Raw genomic sequence first — 18,878 nt, forward strand, 5'->3', positions numbered from 1 at the left:
TTTTTAAATTAATTTGGTTTTTTCTAATATATGCTATTGTGCAAAATTTGGAAAATATTAAAAATTTTAAACCATTTATAACCCTTGCCCGTGCACATCTGGAAATAAATAATGCCTGGTTTTACCTAACTGATATCATGTACACTTTGTAACCTCCTTGCTTCCCAACAATACACATGCCAGCATTTTCACTCCAAACTCTTTGTAATGGACCTGCATAATGGTCCATTCTTTAGAATACTTATTTCCATTTTTTCCTGTTATACTTCAGTTAACACTACTGCATAAACAATAAATCTGCGTGATTCAGATTATTAAGATAGCGATAACTGCCAGATTGTTTTTTCCTTTTACCGTTCTGTCAGCATCCTTGTCAGGATTGGGCGTTTTAAATTTTCTTTTAACAAGATTATTTATGTTGTCAGGCACGTGGGAATGTCTTGGCGGGCTGGCGTTAAGGTGAGGTTGGGACATGAGGGGTGCAATATTTTTCCTCTATGCCCAGACTGGGACTTGGGCTCCACCTTTTAGAGTGGGTCTTCCTCGGGACTGCAGTAAGGACTGATTTCATTTTCAACCGCCAGGCGTCTCCGTTTCCCTCTCTGAGAAGCGTAGGGTTGGTGAACTGCCTATTTTCCCAGGATTCTCGGTGCTCCGGCTCAAACGTTAACTAACCACCTCTGACCAGAGGTCCTGAAAATGCCTACCGTGGACCCCAGGGAGTGGGCCCGAGCAGGGAGGCGCCCTCCGGCTCCCTCTCCCCGACTTGAAGAAGCAGAAGAAACTGTGCCAGCAAAGGCCGGACCCCCAGCAGTGGCTGGAGACCCAGCCCTTGCAACTTCAATCTTCCCAGGGAGCGCAGGCAGAAACGCTGGTTTAGATAGAGGCGGGAACTGCTTCGGGCTGAGACAGACAACCAGTGACCTGACGGACGCAAAGCCCAAACAACGCCCGACTCAGCAGCAGTGATACGGCCCGAGTCCTAAGGTCGCCCGGGGTCCCAGCTGACAGCCGACTAACGCTGAGCTTTCCGGTGACCCAAGTGCGCTTTAGGGGCGAAGCTCGAGTGGGCGGGAGTGCAGGGCGCACGCTCTCCAGGGGCGGTGCCTGAGGCCAGAGGGTCCCGAGCGCCTGAAGTGGGCGGAGCCAGGGCGGACAGGGTAACGCGGCGCACGCGCGGCGGCGATAGCCGTCGCAATGGCGCCTCCGCAGCAGGTTCGGGTGTTGCGGTGCTCCTGCTGCCGCCTCTTCCAGGCGCACCAGGTGGGGCCTCCTCCTCCTCAGAGCACGGGGATGGCGGGCAGGACGAGGTGGGGTCGCTGGGGGGCCAGACCTCCTCCCCCAGGCTGGGCGCCGTCTCGTGCGGTTGCGGGGTGTGTCTGGGTCCCGGACAAATGACGATGTCTGTCCTGAGAACTAGGTTTTATTGATGTCGCTTCTCGATAACGTTGTTCTGGGCTTTTTTCGTTTTTTGCTTGGTGGTTGTAAGATTCGCAGAAACCAGCCAATGGTTTCTGCCGAGGCGGCCTCGTGAATTCTATCTGGCCGGTGGTCGGGCACACCAGGTTGAGGGTAGAGGATAGCCTCCTTTATGCAGAGCCTAGCCCCCAAAATGGCTCCTTCTTCATTTAAGTGCAAGGGAAATGATAGTTTTAAAAACTGAGGCACGACTGGGCACCCCTGCTGGCACTCTTTGGCTCTGCCCGTAGTGAGGGCCTCGACGCCTATTCAGAGTGTAAATAATCTCGCGCCTTTAAACAGGATAATCGAAGTTTCTAAAACGTAATGCTTCCCTGACTCAAAACGTAAAATAGGGTATGTCACTTAACCTGTTCTTTCCTGAATCACGTTCTGTCTCCCTGCTTGATGCCGTCAAGGTTGTCATTGTATCCGCTTCTGGGAGTCCCCTGCTAATCTGCTGTGCCCTGAAGAAGGGTAGCATCAAATTGCATACAAAATGTATGTTTAAAAGCCAGTAAGAGGCTGGGTATGCACCTGTAAGTTCGCTGTGACTTTGTAAGGGTCATTTTAGGGGCTTAGAAACTTTTTACTTCATTTTTTTGGTTCTAGGAGTTGAGAATAAATGGGAATCATTTCCACTTTTAAATTATTATATATATAATGTAGTTCGTGTTCTCATGGTCATTTTCAACTCTGAAAAGTGATTTGAAGCCAAGTGGGAAAAGAGGGTTAACAGTTTAATTCCAAGTCGGCTGTGTATCAGGCAGTTTCACACATCTCATTTAATTTCAACAGCTTCTGAATTCTGTATCTTCATTCCCCAGAGCTAGCCAGTTACTGTGTGTCCTTCCAGAGCTTTTATTATTTTTTTAATGCATTTCTTACTTGCATATGTACCTGTAGAAGAGACACAGTATTTTTATGGTGTTTGAAGGTAGATGCTGAGAAGTAGAATCTTAGGATATACCCACTTAAATTTGTAGTAGATGCTGCTTGTCCTCCTTAGAATCCTTTTAGGTACTTCCCCAAAAGCCCTGATGGTTTTTGTATTAGGATCATATTAATCATGTTAATTTTTATGAATCAACCGAGACATCTTTGTGATGTTAAGCATGGCATTTCATTCCATCTCTTAAAACAGTTTTGGTGCCCCTTGATAACATTTTCTTTGTTGCCTTTACAAATGGATTTATTTCTTTAATTATCTCTTCTAAGTAGATGTTTGCTTATAAGCTATATTAATTTTTGAAGATATATTAATTTTCTGCCTAGCCCCTATATTAGATTGTCTTACTGGTTTTAGCAGTTTTTCATTTAGTTATCTTGAGTTTTAAAGAAATAAATCATATCATCCATAAATAAGGATAGTTTTTTTTTTCCTTTCCATTTTCATACCTCTTGCTATGTTCTCTTTTCCAATTCCATCAGTTAGTACATCCAGAAAAAAATGGTAAATAATAGTGCAGATCCTTGACTTGTTCTTGACTTTCATGGGAATGCTGATGGTGATTCTGCAGCTTTAGAGCTAGATGTAAGGCATTTTATTATGTTAAGAGAGAATCCATCTAGTCAGATTTATCAAGAATTGAAATGTCATGGAATTTTTTTTGGGAATCACATATAGTAGAGATCTAATTTGATTTCGTTTCATATGGATAGCCAGTTTTCCAGAAGCGCTTATTAAATAGTCTCTTCTTTTTTCACCTTTATAATATACTAAATTTTCATACATGTGTTGGTTTGTTTCTGGACTCTTTATTCTTTTCCACTGATCTCTTTATTATTTCTGATCTAGTTCCACCTGTTTCAAATAATTACTTTAGCTATAATTCTGAAATTTCATTGTAGGTGAAAAAGAGTCTCAAATGGACATGCAAAGCTTGTGGAGAGAAGCAGTCATTTTTGCGGGTGAGTCCCAAGCAACAAAGTGTCTAATACCCATACCAGGAAGCAGGTGGGACGCAGCCCTGCAGAAACATATTTCTCATGGAACCCAGTGTTCCATTATTGGCTCAAGTTCATTGGATATAGCGCTCCTGCTCCCTAAGATCATCTTCCTTCAGGAAGCGAAATGAATGGAGCAGTGCCTGGAAAGTTACCTTCCTTTTTTTATTCAGTCAGTAAGTATTTACTGAGTAACTTCTGTATGCAGGCATGGGACACAATGGAAGGTAAGACCATGTTGTTAATTGCCTTCACCGATCTGCTGTTGTGGAACAGGATGAGAAACTAAAACACACACATGTAATTTAAAACTAGACTGAGCAAAATGAGAGGAAAGTACAGGGGTCTGTAAGAAGATAACTGAGTAATCAGACCTAACTGGGGATGGGCAGACAGCTGTTGGTAGATGCAGGGGTGTGAGAGGGGGCAGGCAGGTTGTGAAGGTAGTCAGGAGATGAAAGAGCATGTGGACTGAGGGGAGCATGTTGTAAATGCTCTTATTAGCCCAGTTTTTTCACCCAGCATCACAGTTCTTTTCAAGTCCATACTTACCGACCCACTTGATCTCTAATATCACAGGGTCCTCATTGAGCCCCTTGTTCACCTGCTCCAGCCCTTGATGCCACCTCTCCAGCCTCATCTCATCATTCTCCTCCTTCAGCCATAGGGGCTTTTCCTTCTGACCTTGAAACAATCCAAATCTGCTTCCCTCTTAGGGCCTTTGTGCTCATTGTTGGGGCTTCCCCTAGTTAATCTCATTACCCTGATCAGAAATATAGGCAAGTATGTTTATGTGAGTATTGTCCATCTGAGACTGTAAATTCTATGGGAAGAGAGGGTTTGCCTATTTTACTTATATACCCTTTTTAAAAAAATTGAAGTATAGTTGATTTACAATATTATGTTAGTATCAGGTGTATAGCAAAGTGATTCAGCTATACATATTTTTTTTCTTATTTTCCATTATAGTTTATTATAAGAAATTGAATGTTGTTCCCTGTGCTATACAGTAAATCCTTGTTGTTAATCTATTTTATATAGTGTGTATCTGTTAATCCCATACTCCTAATTTATTCCTCTCTCCCTCTTCCCCTTTTGGTAACCATAAGTTTATTTTCTATGTCTGTGTGTTTCTTTCTGTTCTGTAAATAAATTCACTTGTATTATTTTTTTAGATTCCACATATAAGTGATATCATATAATATTTGTCTTTGTCTGACTTGCTTCACTTAATACGATACACTCTGGGTCCATCCTTGTTGTTGCAAATGGCAATTATTTCATTCTTTTTTATGACTAATATTCCATTATATATGTGTGTGTGTGTGTGTGTGTGTGTGTGTGTGTGTGTGTGTGTGTGTGTGTGTGTGTGTGTGTGTATACACACACACACATACATACACCCCATATCTTCTTTATCCACTCATCTGTTGATGGACACTTATATACCCTTTTTTGTATGTTTTGCTGATGTACTCTTGGCACCTAGCACAGTGCCTGTCACATAGTCAGTGCTTGCTCAAGTAATGTTTGTTGAATGAGTTAAGTGACAAACCCCACACTGATGGGCATTTAGGTTGATTTTAGTTTTCATTGTTATGAACAACTCTGCAATGAAGCTTCTTACAAATACCTCTTTCTTCACTTGACCAATTATTTCCTTAGGACGAATTCCTAGAAGTTAAATCAGAGGAATTCTTTTGACCAAGGTTCTTTTAGTTGCAAATAATAGGAAAAAAACACTTCAGCAAAATTTAAAATGTACTGGCAAGGTAATGGGGTATCTTGGGGGGATCCAAGGAAGAAGCTTCATTCTTGACCCCTTGAAGAACCAACCCCAAGAACTGAAAAGCTGCCAACAACACAAGCATCATCTTTTCCCTCCCTTCTCCTCCCTTCACCCAGTTTCTCCCTATACCTTCCTCCCTCTCTCCCTATCTCCTCTCCTTCCCTTCCTCTCTGTTCCCAGTTCAAAGTAACATACTCCACTCACAGACCACAGAATCTCATTTCAAACCAACTGGAATAGCTGAGTCCCAATTATAAACTCCTGGGAGAAACAATCTGGTTGACCTGTTGATTCAGATGTCCATCACTGGTCCAGTCAGTTGGGATGGGTGGGAGTGGGGACAATTTGGTCATCTGTCAGTAAGTGTAGCTGCTGAGGCCTACCTTGAGATTGGGTCTCAGAAAGCAGGGGCTGGCTCATAGCTAGTGACTTCTGCTTGTTTTAGATGTCAGCATGTATTTCTGAATTCCTGAGGAAGCTTTGCCTTCCTCTCAGCACCCCCATGCTTGTGCAGTGGTATATGGCTTATGACTGACTAGGCCACAGTAATGAACAGACACCAAAATTGTGGTGGCTTAATGCAATAGAAGTTGTTTCTCTTGCTCTTGTAACACTCCTGGGAGAGATTGAGATCAGCAGGACAGCTGTCCTTGGTATGGTCATCCGGGGACCGAGGCACCTGTAATCTTGAGGTTCTGTTATTCCCTGAGGCTTGTCTCCCACTGCCTCTTGCCCCGCAAAGGAGCAAGATCAGGGAGGAGCTACCCAGGAAGGATCTGGAAGTGGCTTACATTCCACTGGGAAGAACCTAGTCTCATGGCCACACCTGACTGCAAGGAAGACTGGAAAATGTAGTCTAGTCTGCTCCCAGATGAGGGGAGAATGCATTTCAGTATTCAGGCAGCAGTCTCTGCTATGCAGGAGAGCATGCACCCTACCAGTTATGCCAGATACAAGTTGTCAGTCATTTTAGAATTTTGTTTTTCAATTTATTGTGTGGACGTATAGTTGAGTTACAATGTTGTGCTAATTTCTGTTGCACAGCAAAGTGATTCAGTTTTTTATTTACATATATGTGTGTGTGTATATATACACACACACACACACACACACATCCTTTTTCATATTTTTTTCCATTATGGTTTATCACAGAATATTGAATGTAGTTCCCTATGCTATACAGTCGGGCCTTGTTGTTTATCCATTCTATATATAATAGTTTGCATCGCTAATCCCAAACTCCCAATCCATCCCTCCCCCAACCCACTCCCTCTTGGCAACCATAAGTCAGTTATCAGTCTTTTTAAACTTTGCCTTTCCCCTCTCCAGTTCCTTTCCTCCCATTCTCACTTGAACTTTCCCCAGACGGGATTTCACTCCCCACCAGTCCGCTAAAATTGCTCATGTCAAAGTCAGCAGTGGTCTCTATGTTGCTAAAAATAATGGTTGGTTCTCAGTCCTCAAGTGACTTGACTTATTGGTGGCATTTGTCAGAGTTTGTCACTTCCTCCTCCTTGAAGCATTGTCTTCACTTGGACTTCTAGTCATCCTGCTCCTGGTTTTCCTCCTGTCTTCCTAGCTGGTTTCAATCCTCTTTGCTAGTTTTTTCCCATCTCCTCATCTTCTAAACCTTAGAGTGCTCTGGCACTCAGTTTTTGGACCTCTTGTCTAGCTACACTCATTCTCTTGGTCGTCTGAGATGAGACAATCTGACAATTCTCAAATGTCCATCTCAGACCCCAGACCTGCCCCTGAACTTGTGTATGCTTCCAACCAACCGCTCTCCTGGATATCTAAGAGGCATCCCAAACGTGTATCCCAAAACGAAGCCCTTACCTTACCCTCACCAACCTGCTCTTCCCACAGTCATCCCCAACTCTTAAGTGCCAAGTCCCTCTTTCTAGTTGTTTGGGCTAAAAACCTTGAACTCATTCCTGACTTCTCTTTTTCTTTTACACTCTTCATCTGATCCATCAGCAAATTTTGTCAGCCCTACCTTCAGGATATACCCAGACTGTGCCCACTTGCTACCACAGTGGTCTGAGTTGCCTCAGTATTTGCTGCAACCTCCTGACTGGTCACCTGCTTCTGCCATACAGTCTTAGCACCACAGCTGCAGGGTCCTACTGAAACATATGTAAGATCATGTCAGACCTTCCAGGTTAGAGCAACATTCATGCTCCTACAGACAGGGCCAGGTTGGGGCAGGGGGCCCCTTTTCAAAAGCAGGAAAAAAAAATGCTATTAAAGGTACTAGAATATTAAGCTTTTCCTTTCTTTCATGGTCTCCTGACTTTTCCTGATGTCTTTTATTTACTGGTTTTAAAATTTACTATTTAATATCTTCCTGTGTCAAGAAAAACTAACATTTAAAATTGTGCAACACCATTTATATTGTGCAACACCAGTTATAAATGCAAAGAGCATTTAGTACATATGTGGAACATATGCAGAATAATATAAGAGTATTTGGTGTATACGTAGAATCATCAGAATTGCACAATTTGTATTTTGTAGCTCATACATGCCTACATATTTCATTCCTACCAGAACAGTGGAGATGTTGCACAAAATTAACTATTTTTACTTCACTGCTTGATACACGCACATTCTACCCATACTCTCAACCTTTAGCTCACTGATGAGTAAGGAATACTGAGAGGAAAAGGAACTGGGAAAGATTGCCCTATCTTTCACTTTTTTTTCTGTGTTATTATTTTCAGCATAGGCTATTCCAGGGAGGTAACAGGAGTAAGAAAAGATATGACACGTTTCCTTGGTTGTTCATGTTTTTTCGAATACCCTTGCCTCCTTTCTGCAACTGAAGCAAGTTCTGATTCCAGTGGAAAGCCTGGCCTCTCAGGCTGAGGTTGCCCCCCACGTACTTTTGTTGTACTTTACTTTGTGTTGCTGTAAAGAAAGTTCTAATGAGGAAAAAATAAGTAATAAATGTTCTCTTTTTGGGAAAAAAAGAAGACTTGTACACACCGTCTGAACTTGGAGTCTCACTGAACTCCCACACCTTGTGAGTTCACTGCAATTCTGTGCTCCTCAGTCATCAGGCATGCTGTATGTAAAAGCAGTGACGAGAAACAGTGGACACATTTGGTGTCCACGACTCACAAACATGCTTCATTATATCATCAGACTTTACTTACACAATACAAGTTCAATGATTATTAAGAATTTCAAGATGGAGACAGCAGAGCAGATCTCATGCCTATAAGGCTGACTCTGCCTGTAACGGGGCCTACACTCTCAAACCTCATCTCCTACCATCTTCTCCCTAGGCCATTCAGCTCCAGCCACTTGGCCTCCTCACCGTTCCTCCAAAATGCCAGGCTCAGGGTCTTTGCACTCCTTTCCGTTTCATTGCTTCTGCTGAATGTTCTTCCCCTATATATCTACATGGCTTGTTTCTGCCTATCTTCCTATTTTGTGCTCAGATGTCACCCTCTCAGTGATCCACTCCTTGACTTCTTGAACACACATATAAAATTGTCTACTGTGTCCACACTCTGCCCCACCCCGCTTCATTGCCTTAGTTTCCTCAGAAGCACTTCTCACCATCTGATGGCCATATAGGTGACTTATGTGCTTATTATCTGTCTATTCTCACTACAGTGTGAGCTCCGTAATGACAGTAGTGTTTGTCCATTCCTGTATTGTGTTGTCCTTACCTAGTTCAGGGCCTGGCACATAATAGGTGCTTAATAAATATTTATTGAACAAATGAGTGACTGCTAAGTGAAAAAATGTATCTCATCTATTTTATATTCTTTTGATTATGAGTGAGTGAGGTGTATCATTTCATATGTTTATTGGCAATTTGCATTACTTCTCTTCTGAATTTCTTATGTTCATTAACCAATTTGTGTGGGATTTTGGGTTGAGTTTAGCTTTGATATATAAAGTTCAGGGTGATGGTGGGCAGCCAGATAGACTGAAACTATTAGTCCCTGAGACTGTTAGTTTGTAAATCACTGCAGAAACAGCAATCATTGTTTGGGTTCCTGCATGGTGCTTTGGGCCTTGCGAAGTACAGTTTTATCCTCCCTGGGTTGCAGCTCTAATGGATCTATTTCTCAGCATTCTATCAACACTTTTTAAACTTGATATTTTTGTTTGTTTGTTTGTTTCTCAGGCTTACGGTGAGGGCTCTGGTGCTGACTGTAGACACCATGTCCAAAAATTAAATCTGCTGCAGGGACAGATTTCAGAGATGTCACTCAGGTATAGTAGTTTGAGGGAGGCATGGTTTATCTTGCCCTGTTTTTATCTTGACTGGATGGTGGAAGTCTATGACGGAGAAATCCCTTAGAGTTCCATGTCTTACAATATGGCAATTAGATATTGAACAATCTTCCCACTGAAATTAATTTAAAATGCCAGCCACAGTTTTTTTTGGGTTTTTTTGTTTTTTGTTTTTTTTGCGGTACGCAGGCCTCTCACTCTTGTGGCCTCTCCCGTTGCGGAGCACAGGCTCCAGACGCGCAGGCTCAGCGGCCATGGCTCACGGGCCCAGCCGCTCCGCAGCATGTGGGATCCTCCCAGACCGGGGCACAAACCTGTGTCCCCTGCATCAGCAGGCGGACTCTCAGCCACTGCACCACCAGGGAAGCCCCCAGCCACAATATTTTAAGTGCACTGAAGAGATGACAAGAAGGTAAGTAACCATCAGAGGCCAAAAATGAAGCAAAAGCCAAAATCCAGAGAATAAGCAGCTGGGCTGCTGAGGCGATTGAAACCTGTTGCCCTTCAGCTTCCATGCATCTGGGAGGGAAGCAGGAGACAAAGACAAAGCCGAGGGTCTGTTTACTGTGGGAGGGTCCATAGGAGACCACCACATAAAGCTGAGTCCCCAAAGGACTACACCCTCAGCATTCAAATGAACTAGAAATGCACCCCCTCCATAGCAGGGACCCAGCCTGTGTTGACCTTGGCACTGACTGAAGAAGGGAAATACTGCTCCAGGATTTTATAAGCACAAGGAATCTGTCACATGGCCTTTAAGCCTTTTACACATGCTGTGTGAAAAGTCTCAAGCTGAGAACTTATTTTTAAATTGTCCCAGGAACAGAGGTAAATGCAGCTCCTTTTTGGAGCAATACATCTTCAACCCAGGTATCAAAGAATTCCTACATATAAAGTTCCAAGGAGCATATACCCAAAGTTAAAAATCATTTAACTTAAGGAGGTATGTCACCATGAGCAAAAGACAGCAGAAATGACAGAAAAGTCAGACCCAAAAAGAGTTCAGAATACATAATATTTCATGTTTAATATATTTAATGAAATTAAAAGAGGGGGGTTGCTAATATGAGGAGCAAGAGACTTTAAAAAATAACTAGTTTTTTAAAAAAACCAAAAAGTTTGTAGAAATAAAAAGTATAGTCATTGAAATTAAAAGTTTAGTGGACCATTAAACAGATCAAGTGCAACTGAAGAGAGAATTAGTGAAATGGAAGACCAATCTGAAGAAATTAATCAACAGTGCAGCAGAGAAAGACAAAAAGGTGGAAAATATAAGTTCAGAGACATAAAGGATACAGAGAAGAGTTCCAGCAGGAGATAATAAAGAGAAGGGGACAAAGGCAATATTTGCAGGGAAATGAACAGAACATTTTCCAGAATCAAAGGGCTTACATTCTTAGATTAAGGAAACACAGTAAATCCCAAACTAGATGAAAACATTGTGTATGTAGGAAATCCTAATGAGCCTATCTATACAAAAGCTACTAGAACTAATAAGTTAATTTAGTAAGATCACAAGGATACATGGTCAACATACAAAACTAAATTTTATTTTTATATAAATGCAGTGAACAGTTGGAAAATAATTTTAAAAATCAAATACCATTTATAATACCATCAAAAAATAAAGGGGCTTCCCTCGTGGCGCAGTGGTTGAGAGTCCACCTGCCAATGCAGGGGACACAGGTTCGTGCCCCGGTCCAGGAAGATCCCACATGCCGCGGAGCGGCTGGGCCCGTGAGCCATGGCCGCTGAGCCTGCACGTCCGGAGCCTGTGCTCCGCAATGGGAGAGGCCACAACAGTGAGAGGCCCGCATACCGCAAAAGAAATAAAAAATAAAAAAATAATAAAGTGAAATAAAATACATAGGGATAAACATAACCCAAAAATGTGCAAGAAATTTTCAGTAAAAACGATAAAACATTGCTGAGAGAAATTAAAGAAGATCTAAATGAAAAAATATGACACGTTCATGGATTGGAAAACTCAATATTGTTAAGATGTCAGTTCATCCTAAATTGATCTGTAGAGTCTGCCATTAGGTTCCAATCAAAATTCCAGCAGTTTTGTTTTTTTTTTAAGAAATTGACAAACTGATCCTAAGATTTATATAGAAATGCAATTGCCAAAACAATGCTGATAAAGAACAAAACTGGAGGACTTCTACAGCCTGATTTCAAGATTCACTATAACACTATAGCAATCAAGATGATAGTGTGGTTTTGGTGAAAGACTAGATATATAGATAACATCAGAAGGCAAATGAAGGGACTTCCCTGGTGGTCCAGTGGTAAAGAATCCGCCTTATGCAGGGGACATGGGTTCGATCCCTGGTCAGGGAACTAAGATCCCACATGCCGTGGGACAGCTGAGCCTGTGCACCACAACTACTGAGCTCACACGTCTCAACTAGAGAGCCTGTGTGCTGCAAACTACAGAACCCACATGCCCTTGAACCCGCACGCCACAGCTAGAGAAGAGAAAACACGCACACCACAACTAGAGAGAAGCCCACGTGCCACAACTGAGACCCGACACAGCCAAAAATAAATAAATAGATTCAATGAAGGATGAAAAAAAAGGCAAGTGAATAAACAAATAGTGGTATTTCCATACAATAGAATACTACTCAGCAACAAAAACAACATGGGCAAACCTCAAAAACATTGCTAAGTGAAAGAAATCAGACACAAAAGACCACATACTATAGGGATGAGTGGTATTCTGGGGAGGGGGAATCACCTACAAAGGCATATAAGGGAACCTTGGGGTGATGACAATTTTCTATATCTTGCTAATTATATCTCAGTAAATTATTTTTCTATATCTTGATGGGAGTAATAGATTCAAAGATAAAATTTACCAAACTCATCTAATTGTACACTTAAATTGTTACATTTTAGTGTATATTAATTATAAATTATACCTCAATAAGTTAAGTTTAAAAGACAAAAAAAATCTGCCCTTAGACACAACAACATAATGAAATTGCAGAACATGGAAGATAAAGGGAAGAGTTGAAAAGTAGCTGGAGAGAAGAGAGATCCCCTGCACAAGAACAGTAGACACCCAGCTTCTCAGGGGTAACATAGAAGCGAGAAGACAGACCATTAACCTTCATATTGCTTAGAGATGTTCTGGAGTTGATGGAGTTGAGTTCCTGAATCATAGTACGGTGAGCAGAGTTCTGGCTAGTAGCTGGTAGGACACTGCTCAACTGGACATTGGAGTATTGACCATGTGGCACAGTAGGCAGTTCATATGCGTGATCTTATTTCATCTTCCTCATCACCCTGTGAGGATAAATGGCTTCTGTTTACAGAGGAAGAAACTGAAGTAGAGGTGCGGGTTCTCATTGTAGTTCTATAGAGAGAGCTCCAATCTGATCGTGTGATGTAACAACCCTGTCTGACATGGGTGGATGTGGCTTTGGCGCTAACCTTCAGTCCTTGCACTATGAATGTTTTCACTGGCCATCCAGCCCTACTAGAGGCTGCAAAGGTTCCAGCTGCTCACTCTGCTTTATGTGGTAAAAGAGCCCTGCTGTCCCTGGGAGGCTGGATGAAGTCACTATGACACATCAAGCTCAGTAAAATGCCGCCTTTTGTAGTGGTTGAGATATAATACAACTGTAAAGACACTCATATGACCCTATGCAATGGGGACATCTCCATTGCTAATGGGAGGGACTCTGTGCTATCCGAGTTCAGCTGACATTAGTCTCTGTGTTCAGGCACTGAGCAGGGCACATGCACACGTATTGTCTTATTTATCTTCACAGTGACCCTTGCAATATTATCCCCATTTGTAAATAAGGAAACTGGGATACAGTGATATACCCAGAATCACAGTCAGTGACAGCCAGTCATTGGCAAAGCCATGATGCAAACTCTGGTCCTCTGGGTTAAGAGTGCCACTTCTGCCCTGTGTCACTTTTCCTCTTGCTCCAAGTAACAGATGGTCCCTCTGCCTGCTGAACTGCTGGAAGATTACCAAATCACATCAAAACAACAGAGATAAGTTCTAAGTTCCCCTAAACAGGCTTTGATATCAACATCAAGTTCGTGCATCTTGCTGTTCCCATCTTCATTGTCCTTCATCTTCCTGGTCATTTTACAAAAGACAACTGTACAATCTTTCCCTAAGGTCTCTGGAAGAATCCATAAATGCCAATGAGGAGGAAAATGCACGTCCTCGGCAGGCTGTGCCTGCAATCCTGCAGGTAAGCCAGCAGCACCATCTCGGCCCAGATGCCTGAGCCGGCTCTGTCACAGAGGGGGGTTCCATTTATTCATTCATTCCTCATTTCTTCAGCAGACGCTTGTTGATGTTACCGAATGATGAGCACTTGGCTTAAAGCTACAGGGAACTCAAAAATGAATAAACCTGTCCCTTTCATATGTGTGGAGGCAGCAGTGTAAAATAATTACAATACTGTGAAAAGAGCTTTTTCTTCTGGCTGCTTGGTGAATTCTTCTGAACTTAGCTTGAACTTCACCTCCTTGTGCTTCTCCCCTTGTCCCACAGCACTCTCAGCACACTTGTGGTAGGGAAGGCATGCTGTTGTAAAGTGCCTGGGTTTCCATGTTCCCTTTCTCCAGACTGAGCCCCACAGCAGGGCTCACATCCAGTTGTTCATTCCCAGGGCCTGGTTAAAGTAGGTACTCAAACAGTGTTTGGATGGGCAGTGCATGTAAGAGCTTGAGTGACTGGGTAGGTGACGCCATTGGTACATCCAAGATGCCATGGGTACGTGGAACACTGTGTCCTGCCAGGGACGGGGGGAGTGGGAACAACTGACAGGCTCCCTGGCAGAGGCCCACCTCTGCTCACAGAATCACACTGGCAACGCCCGCTTTCCAGGTGCTCTTCATATTTTTATTATATCAATAAATAGGGGAGATGCTCGTAAGCACACTAACACATCAGCTCTTGCATATTTGGGTCTATACTTCCAGTTTCTTTACTTACAGACTTAATCTTTCATCATTCCTTCTGTAAGAAACACTTGTTTGCATCCTGGAATTTTCACTTACATCATATCTTCTATGTTGCTATATAGCTTTCAATTCTTTTCATTTCTAAAAAGTACCTACAGAATATAGTGGATATGGCAATATTTATTCCCTTCTTATTGGGCATTTAGGATGTTTGCAAACTTTTGCTACTGTAAATATTTGCTATTATTTGTAACACTTTGAACATCTTTATGCCTTTGTCTTCATTTGTAACTACTGGGCCAGGGAGTGTGGACATTTGCAAAGTTCTTGGTAAAGTTCTTGTGACCTGCAGCTTTCCCAAAGTGTGTGCCAGTGTGCTCCAGTCAAGATATCTGTCTCCCATTACCTTCCAATCAAATTCCTTTGCTGGTGACGGTGTAGACATGGGTCCTGAGGCCCTTAGGCCTCAGAGTTGCACTGGAGATTTTCAGTAAAGGTGTCTGCTTTCCAACTCTGAGAATAAACTTACTTCCCAATCCTGTAGGAAAAACTCCAGCCCTCAAAGAACCGCTGGCTGAAGTATCTGGAAAGGGACTCCAAAGAACAGCTGGAAGAAGGAGGAGTGTGTTTCATCAGACAGCCCTCATCCAAGAGAGAGAAGCCAGACCCTCCCTTCAGTACAGGCCTGCCTAGAAAAAGGTGCCAAGCTAGTAGCTAATCCAGCCCTCACCCATGCCCACCTTGCTGACCTACGGTTGGGGGTACTGACGAGCAGCTTCCTGTGGTCAGCAGGAAGCCTGAGGGATGTGAGCCAGCAGGCGCCATCACCGCAGGCCCTCTGGCGTGGCCAGGTACCAGGTGCAGCCAGTGCAGAGGTGAGGGCTAGGCAGGATTCCAGTGGGGGTGCCTTTTATGATGCTCACTTAATTTTGAACTTCTAGACTGCACTGACCTCAGGGAAGAACTTAAGGGCAAGGTTGAGAAAGTGAAGTGGGGCCAGAGAAGCCGACAGGCCTGGGAACCTTTAGCTAAGAGCAGGAAAGACCTGACTTTCATGGGTCTCTTCTCCAGTCTTAATCTGCATTTCAGTGAGCTTTCTTTTTTTTTTTTTTTTTTTTTAAAAGATTTATTTATTTATTTTTGGCTGCATCGGGTCTTGGTTGCAGCACTCGGGATCTTCACTGAGGCATGCAGGATCTTTCATTGTGGCACCCGGGCCCTTCATTGTGGTGCACAGGCTTCTCTCTAGTTGTGGCATGTGGGTTTTCTCTTCTTTATTTGCAGCATGCAGGTTTTCTCTCTGTAGTTGTGGCGCGCAGGCTCCAGGGTGTGTGGTCTCTGTAGTTGTGGCGTGCGGGTTCCAGAGTGCATGGGCTCTGTAGTTTGCGGCGTGTGAGCTCAGTACTTGTGGCGTGCGGGCCTACTTGCCCCATGGCACATGGGGTCCTAATTCCCGTGTCCCCTGCATTGGAAGGCGGATTCTTTACCACTGGACCACCAGGGAAGTCCCTCAGTGAGTTTTCTGAGAGACTGCCTCATCTAGATTAGGATGGCTCTTCTAGGGCAGATGCTATTGGGAGGTAGATTCCAGTTCAGAATAAGAACTTTCTAGCAACTACAAGGTATAGAGCAGAGAAATGGACTGCCTTAGATGTCATTAGACAACCTGTTGTTGGCAGTGGGACAGAAGCTGAGCAGCCAGTTGGGAAGCTATAAGGGATGGCAAGGTCCCTACCTGTGCTAGGTGTCAGACCAGGTGACCACCAAGTCAGACTAAGGGTCACTGTTCAATGGTAGAACTGGGTTCTTTTTTTTTTAATTTTTATTGAAATATAGTTGATTTACAATGTTGTGTTAGTTTCAGGTGTACAGCAAAGTGATTCCGTTTATATATAATATATATATATATATATAGAGAGAGAGAGAGAGAGAGAGAGAGAGAGAGAGAGATTCTTTTCCATTGTAATTACAAGAAAGACTGGATTCTTGACAGCACTTTTCCTCTGCCAGGAAATGGAGCCAGAGCACAGTCCAGCCTCCATGCAGCCCTAATATCCAGGACTCCAGAAACTGTGAGGTCACCTTGAAGTCCCTGAAGGTCAGTGATTGAGGACAGTGTCCCAGTGGCCATTGAGCAGACACAGGATTTTTAAATTGTTTTGTGGACAATTAAAGTATCACACTTACATCCCGTAAAAGCCCAACTTCCCACATGGGTGTCTTGTTTTCTGTGTCTTAAGCCAACTCCTTTCTCTGGCCTGCACTGTTTCCCTGCCACGCTCCTCCTGTCACTGATGTTAACTCGGGGTCAAAAGGGCAGCTTGATGCCTTGGAGGCAATCAAGATTGACCAGTAGGGCTGTTCTGCATCAGGACCGTTCCCTTCATTCTGCATGGAGTACCGGGTCTTTGTCAGACTGTTCAGCTTGGGACCTGCCCTGGGTTTCTGAGGAACTGTCACCTTCATTTATCCAGGTGAGTTCTTGTGCATTTGAGGCACTCTCTTCACCTAGGACCTGCTCTTGTTCCTGATGCTTCAAACCTAGACCTTCCAGGCCGCAGAATGCAGGTTTTGCTTTATGCCACAGGCACCCAGGCAGAGGAACTCTGCCAGGCATTTGTCACTGCCATGCCCCAACATAGGCCAGGGTCGTCCTGGCCAGCTTCAGACAGTAGTGGAGAGTGCCCGTCCAAAGCCAAGAGGCAGTGATCAAACTCTGGTGTTGCTACTAACTAGCTATGTGACCCCCAGGTAAGGATGTGGCCCTGAATCTCTAAATTATAATGAGTGTGACAGTTACTGATGTACCAGTCCCAGGGCTAAACATTTTTTATGCACTAATTCTTACTACAAGCCTGTTTTGTTTTGAAGGTGAGGAACTAAGACTGGTGAAGGTTCAGTTGAGGTCACAGCAAATCAGTGGCAGAGCTGGCAGTCTCGAATCACTAACAACTGCCCACAGAGCCTCTTCCATACTGCCTGGGGGTGGTGATGCAGGGTCCCTCCTGTCATTGCTTGCAAATTCCTTTGTAGGCAGTGAAATCCAATTTTTTCTCTTTTTTTTGAATTTTAGAATTTTTTTATACATCAGGTTCTTATTAGTCATCCATTTTATACACATCAGTGTATAAATGTCAATCCCAATCGCCCAATTCATCACACCACCACCCCACCCCCCGCCACTTTCCCCACTTGGTGTCTATACATTTCTTCTCTACATCTGTGTCTCTGTTTCTGCCCTGCAAACCGGTTCATCTGTACCATTTTTCTAGGAGTGAAACCCAATTTTCAATGCATCCTCGTTTTCTGAGGTAGAAGGGAGAAGCCAGGCCTCTGTCACTGTCATGTCCCCTGGGGTATTCTGTGCAGCCACTTGTACAGCTTCAAAACCCTGAACATCGTTCTAGAGAGACCTTCCCAGCTGCCTGGCAATAAGCACATGGTCTTTCCAGGTGGTCTCTAGGGCCCTTCTTGCTTGCACCCCTCAGGCACTCCCTCACCTGATGCTAAGGTCCCCATGACATACCCTGATTATAGGAGAACATCTTCCTTTTTTGGGAAGCCTGGTCATGGAATTTGGCAGAGGATTTGGAGTGACGGAGAGGGCATTTATTTGCTGTGCTTTGCTAAACCTCAAAATCAAGACATGTCCCTAGCCTGCCAGGCTACAGAATAGTAGACAGCACAGAGCAGAAAGTGTCAGCACCCAGAGGTACAGTCAAGGACTAGTACAGGCACAGGACCTCCTCTCCTTGTCCCTTGAGCCTGCTGGGCATTCTTCTGAATGGAGAACATGGCCATCATCTTGTGTTTCCACCTCAGGACCACACTGGCCTGACAGGGAAGGTCAAAGAAGGAAGCAGTCGTGAGGACTGGGACACCAGGGAGCTCGTCGTTCCTCCGGGGGAACCACCATGTCCTGCCCAGCAGGTCAGGACCGTGTCTCCTAAGTGGGAACAATTTCTTCCGCCACTTGGAAACAGCTCACATTTGGACACGGAGCCCCTGACCCCCCTGCAAAGAGGCCCCAGGCCAGCTCGAGCAGCACGGACTGAGCGGGGGACCCCCAGGACCCAGACCCCAAGGGAAGGCCTCTGCAGGACCCTTGGTGCACTCCAGCTTCCTCAGGCTACACACACTCCCACGCCTGGGCCCAAGAGGCTCTGTGGAAAGACCCCTGAGCAGTCAGGGGGCACAGGCCCTTGGGCAGAGGGTGGGGCCTTGGTCAAAGGGATGCAGGAGCCTTCTTCACTCCTGCGACTATATGACCTCTTTAAAACCGGAGAGGACTTTGATGACCATCTGTGAATTGAAACTAATGTGTTACTAATGTAGACATATTTGTTAAGTGAGCCCTTCTCCACTTGATCTCTGTGCCACTGGAAACAGGGCTCCCCAAGTTTCTTTTAAATAGTAGGACTAAGGATGACTTATGGGAACTACCAAGAACCAACAATAAACATGACTATCAAACAGATCATCTCTCCTC

General features: G+C 43.9%; 1 protein-coding gene across 4 annotated transcripts; it reads left to right on the top strand.

Annotated features, from left to right (window-relative positions):
- Positions 1–1,154: 1,154 nt before the first annotated feature.
- MRNIP (MRN complex interacting protein) lies at positions 1,155–18,866 on the top strand. Of its 4 annotated transcripts, none has more exons than XM_060144410.1 (8): positions 1,155–1,263; positions 3,310–3,369; positions 9,339–9,427; positions 13,596–13,671; positions 14,934–15,088; positions 16,400–16,487; positions 16,630–16,863; positions 18,212–18,866. In XM_060144410.1, exons 1-8 carry the CDS (start codon positions 1,198–1,200, stop codon positions 18,695–18,697), a joined length of 1,254 nt encoding a protein of 417 aa, XP_060000393.1. In that variant the 5' UTR covers positions 1,155–1,197; the 3' UTR covers positions 18,698–18,866. The 4 variants fall into 4 exon arrangements, with proteins under 4 accessions (XP_060000393.1, XP_060000395.1, XP_060000392.1 ...); XM_060144412.1 differs by having other exon boundaries at positions 1,156–1,263; positions 16,762–16,863; XM_060144409.1 differs by lacking the exons at positions 1,155–1,263; positions 3,310–3,369; positions 9,339–9,427 and adding an exon at positions 9,694–9,860.
- Positions 18,867–18,878: the final 12 nt, after the last annotated feature.

The sequence above is a fragment of the Lagenorhynchus albirostris genome, chromosome 3 (genome assembly GCF_949774975.1).
Source record: "Lagenorhynchus albirostris chromosome 3, mLagAlb1.1, whole genome shotgun sequence".
Lineage (NCBI taxonomy): Eukaryota > Metazoa > Chordata > Mammalia > Artiodactyla > Delphinidae > Lagenorhynchus > Lagenorhynchus albirostris.

Coding starts and splice junctions, on each gene's coding strand:
- MRNIP (XM_060144410.1), top strand. CDS start 1,198: ATGGCGCCTCCGCAGCAGGTTCGGGTGTTGCGGTGCTCCTGCTGCCGC. Junction 3,370..9,338: donor AGAAGCAGTCATTTTTGCGG/GTGAGTCCCAAG, acceptor TTTGTTTCTCAG/GCTTACGGTGAGGGCTCTGG. Junction 15,089..16,399: donor ACAGGCCTGCCTAGAAAAAG/GTGCCAAGCTAG, acceptor TTCCTCTGCCAG/GAAATGGAGCCAGAGCACAG.